At 37.8% G+C, this 4,836-nt stretch overlaps 1 protein-coding gene and 2 long non-coding RNA genes across 3 annotated transcripts; 2 read left to right on the top strand and 1 right to left on the bottom strand.

The window, feature by feature from the left end:
- Positions 1–66: 66 nt before the first annotated feature.
- Positions 67–3,741, bottom strand: LOC100631422 (uncharacterized). Its single transcript, XM_003390813.3, has 6 exons — positions 3,427–3,741; positions 3,235–3,296; positions 907–3,187; positions 571–849; positions 322–514; positions 67–267 (listed from the first exon to the last, which is right to left on the bottom strand). Exons 1-6 carry the CDS (start codon positions 3,704–3,706, stop codon positions 198–200), a joined length of 3,165 nt encoding a protein of 1,054 aa, XP_003390861.1. The 5' UTR covers positions 3,707–3,741; the 3' UTR covers positions 67–197.
- A 102-nt stretch (positions 3,742–3,843) lies between these two features.
- On the top strand, positions 3,844–4,395 carry LOC100642078 (uncharacterized). Its single transcript, XR_002188448.1, has 4 exons — positions 3,844–3,984; positions 4,043–4,118; positions 4,215–4,253; positions 4,310–4,395. It is a non-coding gene; the product is annotated as an uncharacterized LOC100642078 (long non-coding RNA).
- Positions 4,396–4,419: 24 nt separating this feature from the next.
- Positions 4,420–4,762, top strand: LOC109588960 (uncharacterized). The gene is made up of 3 exons (XR_002188447.1): positions 4,420–4,494; positions 4,544–4,623; positions 4,677–4,762. It is a non-coding gene; the product is annotated as an uncharacterized LOC109588960 (long non-coding RNA).
- The last annotated feature ends 74 nt before the right edge of the window (positions 4,763–4,836 follow it).

Genomic DNA, 4,836 nt, shown 5'->3' with positions numbered 1-4,836 from the left:
TTAATGATTACATATAGAAAGACATCATGTGATAATCACATGCCATGCTTATATAAACAAAGTGAATAAACTACAGCAATAAAGAAACATTATTAATTCAAAGGAAAAGAAATAAATGAAATCACAACTTAACAGGAAACTATGAATATAATCAATAGCTACTAATTAACTAGTACCTCTAAGTGCTACTAAGTTACTTATTGTATTCCTTTAGCTTTAAGTTCTTCTTTTACTCTTGTCAGATAAGTAGGATCAGGATAACCAAATCTATATAAATAATAAAAAATACTGTATAACTATCATTATACAACTGAAACTCACGGTTGTCCTGATACTTTAGTTTTATGGTGTATATCATTCCAGACTACAGTGTTAGTGATACCACTCGTGTGTGATGTACCAACTGTAAATATCAATCGAGCATCAAATGCTTTTTGTAGCAGCTTTAACACTTCTTGTCCTTCAGGATTGTTAGGTAGATATGCTTCACGTGTTGTTCCATGATATGGCTGACCTACATGTATACACATAAATGTATCATCATTTTGAAGAAACTAATACTGTTAATACCTGAAGCAGGATGCTCATTAGTTTGCGTACCACTGGGTATTGTATATTTAATAACAATGGTGCCAGATCCCTCATAGCCAGGTAAAGATAAATGACTAAAAGAATGGCCCATTGTGCCTGGTGGCTGATTTCCTTTCACTTCTTTAACTGCTGCTCGACAGATTGGGCAAAATGAGGAATGCTCTAAAGCTTTATCAATACATACTCTGCAAAATACTTTACTACAACATTTTATAGTAACAGGATCTGTTACCACTTCATTCAGACAAATAGAGCAACCTACAAGTATTACAAAACAAACATAAGTATCATTATTATCGTACACAGTCATTATACCTTTTTCATTATCAGTTTTATTAATACTAGGAGTAGCTCCTTCTCCTCCTTTACTATGTGTAAGAGAATCAGGTGTTGCGTCAGGTGGTGTTGAATAGTGGCCATCATGTGAAACAGACCTTTTTATCCCTGTAGGTGCCGGATTCTGGGCTAATTCTGCTGGAGTCAATAATTTTTGCACGACTGCTCCTCCAGGTACTTGCTGTGGCCAATTATCACCTCCTCGTCCAACACCTCCCAAACCACCTTCTTCTCCTCTTCCAAAGCCTCCTCCTTGAGTACCTCCTGTTCCTGTTCCAATACCTCCTGCTCCAATTCCTACTACATTACCACCTGCTCCTCCATAGCCTCCAGTAGGACCAATACCTCCGGCTCCATTACCACCTGCTCCTCCTCCAGTACCTCCTGCTCCATTACCTCCTGTTGTGAGTGCTCCTTTTCCAATACCCAAGCCTCTTCCTCCTCCTCCTCCTCCTTGTACTCCATAGTTGAACAGTGCTGGTTTAAGCATTACACCCCCTCTACTAGTAGCAGTAGTTGGAATAAAAAAAGAACTTGTGGTAACTACTGCTGTATGAGGTGTTGTTGCAGGATGTCCAGTTGGTTGTGTTGTTATAGGTGACTGGTGAATGCCAGGAGGTGGGGTTGTTGTTGAACTGATACCTCTTCCAGCAGTAGGATGCCCTTCAGTTCCAAGAGCATGACTCCCAAAAGATGAGTGACCTCCACCAACAGCACTGCTATAAGATACCTGAGTAAGTTGCCCATGATGTCCTTGATAAGTTGGAGTGCCATATCCCTGATGATGACTGGTAGTGCTAACAGTATGATCTGTAGCAGTCTGAAATGAAGTTTCTTCTTCTTTACTGCTAAGTGCCTCAATACCAGTAGCTTTTATAGCCAGCAAATGTTGAGCGAATACGGAGTAGGTATCTTCATCTAATATAACAATACGAATATCGGTCAATACCTTGCTACTAGTATAATGGAACTTTGTTATTGCTTGAAATATAGCATCAGCAGCTAATGATCTATTAACTGCATATATGCCTGTACTTAATGCTGGGAATGATATTGATTTAGCATTCTTTTTCTGTGCTTCAATGAGAGAATTAGTGATAGCTTTGAATATGAGCTCTGAACATACTACTTCAGACTTCACTTCGTGTGCTATAGGACCAACTGCATGAATAACCCACTTGCACTTTAACTTTCCACCTCCACTTCTAGTAAGTGCAGTACCTCCAACTGGTACATCATTATAATTCCTCGTGTAATTATTAGATATCTTTTGCAGCTCACCATTAGTTGCTTTATTTAAAGCATTAGCAACTCCTCCTGCATGCTTTAGCTCCCTATTGGCAGCATTAACAATTATCTCAGCATCTTCTTCTACTAAATTGCCTCGTTTTACTGTAAGCTTACGATCTTTATTCAGTAATAACACTTCAGACGAACCAGTTTTGGTTGATATTTTAAATTTCATAGCTCCTTTCCCAGGCCCTTTGCCTTCTCCTCCTCCTCCTTTATTCTTTCCTGTCTTATCTTCCCATTTCTCTCCTGCCAGATGATCACCAAGTAGCTTCTTTGCCTGATCAAATTGACGTGATGACATTGATACTATCCTAACCACTCGAGCTTTCTCATCACATGAAAAGTGACATTGACTATATTTAGCATCAAACTCATCCAATAAACCAAACATATTTTCTATTTGGAAGGCAGGTGGTATTTCAAGACTGCCAGACTTCAACTGACGATTTTTAATGATTTCTTGATACGTATTTTGAAATTGTGTTATACATTGCTCCTGCTCTTCCTCTGAAAATGCTAAAACAACTACTTTTCCTTCCTCGGGGAAGAATTGCATATTCTTAGAGCAATCTTGACGAATTTTAGGCATAAGCAAAAGGACATCTTTACTAAGACCAGTAAAGGTCTTACCATCACCAGCACTACTGCCCCCAGTGGCTGCTGCTCCTTCATTGCTGCCTCCCTCATGAGGAACCTGCTCTGGTACAGGGTTGATTGTACTGTGTGCATGTATTGCTTGATTATGGTGTGCATGATGTGATGGTGGCAATGCAAGGATATTCTCAGTTAGAAGATTTGCTAGATACTGCCTAAACTTGTACATTTGACTGCAACTGCCACGAACTTTCACAATATTTCCTTTAGTCTTAAGTTGAATCGATAGTTTCTCTCCTTGTGATACCAAATACTGCATAATAGGCTCAGTACCACAATGTAATGTGAAGGCGGCAGTGGCCTCTTCTTGGAACTACAATGACAACAATAGTGGTTACTATTATAATTTATTACACTAACCATTGGAATCACGTTAGATGATGGGGGAATACCATCTTGTAGCTGAAGATTTCTAGGAATAGCTGCATGAAATAAAAACAGTGGAATAATCATGCGTGATAATAAAATTAATTATTTTTAATCAGTTTGCTCAAGGGTAGAGATTGGTTTGCTTAGTATTGCATAGAAAGCTAAACTGTGAATTGGATTTACCTTCAACATTACTCGCTTTCACAGCAAGCACTGCGTGTTTAGTTGCAGGAGAGGATGCGTTTCCACCTGATTGCGTAGGAACAACATGGACATCACTGATAGACAGAGGAGAAGAAAGTGGAAGAGAAACTGGTTGTGCTTCAAGGCATTTAGCAACATCATTGGATCCGCAATACAAAGGAATGTTATTAACCAATACACATACATTAACAGGGGTGCTTGCAGGGGGCAATTTAGAAGGAAGAGAAGAATAACTGTTTTCATCTAGGTTTTCAGCCATTGTTTGCTCTCTATCTTTCTTTACTAACGACAGGGGAATCCCCCAAATTAAAACGTCAGCATGACGTCATTTAGACTATTATTTTAATATTCTATTTAACGCGCAAGCGGGAACACTGACTGAAGTCTCTGAAGTAGCAGCAGAAGTACATCATTGAACAGGAGCTTAGCCTCAAGAATACATCATAAAAGAAAGAAAGAGGCGCCAAAATAAATCAGGACAATATCTAAAGCTGCAGCTGGGCTGTCAGCTGAAGAGAGAGTATGTATATAAAGCAGGTAAGTGAGTTATTATAAAGTTAATATGGTTTATTTTAGATATATATAATCTTTTTAGGTTATTATCCAAGGATTTAGAAGCTTTAAAGATCAAACAGAAGTAGAACCATTCAGTCCAAAGCATAATGTAATTGGTAAGGAGCAAGTAATAATTAAGGAATATATAATAATAATAATCACTATGTATGTCATCTATTTCCCCATCTCTCTCTCTTCCTCTCTCTCTCTAGTTGGTAGAAATGGATCAGGGAAAAGTAACTTCTTTTTTGGTTAGTATAGATGTCATGTATATTTGTATTCAAATATTAATTTTCCTTCCATACAGCAATACAGTTTGTATTAAGTGATGATTTCACTCATTTAAAACCTGATGACAGACAGCAGCTGCTACACGTAAGACACAGAGAGAGAAAGAGATTCATTATCTACTAATAATAGGAAGGTACTGGTCCACGCACTGTCACAGCTTACGTTGAAATTATATTTGATAACAGCGACCACCGAATACAAGTTAGTTCTTCTAATTAATGCTCATTTTATTCTAAATAATGCCCGGCAGATTGAGAGCGAAGAAGTGACACTGCGTCGTGTGATCGGAATGAAAAAGGACAATTATTATTTGGACGGGAAGCACGTCACGTGAGATGGAGGGTAAAGGAAGGTCTTTTTATTGTATTTCTCTCTTTGTGTAGTAAAAATGATGTCATGTGCCTATTGGAAGGAGCTGGTTTTTCACGCAGTAACCCGTATTATATCGTTAAACAAGGAAAAGTAATTATATTTATTTATTTATTTATTTTAATTTTTAAATAAATAGTTTGCTATTGTTTATTATATCATTGTTTTTATTGG

Source organism: Amphimedon queenslandica, unplaced genomic scaffold, assembly GCF_000090795.2.
Source record: "Amphimedon queenslandica unplaced genomic scaffold, v1.1 AMPQUscaffold_11744, whole genome shotgun sequence".
NCBI classification, from domain to species: Eukaryota; Metazoa; Porifera; class Demospongiae; order Haplosclerida; family Niphatidae; genus Amphimedon; species Amphimedon queenslandica.
This window is presented reverse-complemented; position numbering and strand designations above follow the sequence as displayed.

Bases quoted from the DNA above. Each gene is read 5' to 3' on its own strand.
- LOC100631422 (XM_003390813.3), bottom strand. From the start codon at position 3,706: ATGGCTGAAAACCTAGATGAAAACAGTTATTCTTCTCTTCCTTCTAAA. The intron at 3,297-3,426 runs GTAAATCCAATT...TATTTCATGCAG, and splicing joins GAAAGCGAGTAATGTTGAAG to CTATTCCTAGAAATCTTCAG. The intron at 3,188-3,234 runs GTTAGTGTAATA...TTGTCATTGTAG, and splicing joins CATCTAACGTGATTCCAATG to TTCCAAGAAGAGGCCACTGC.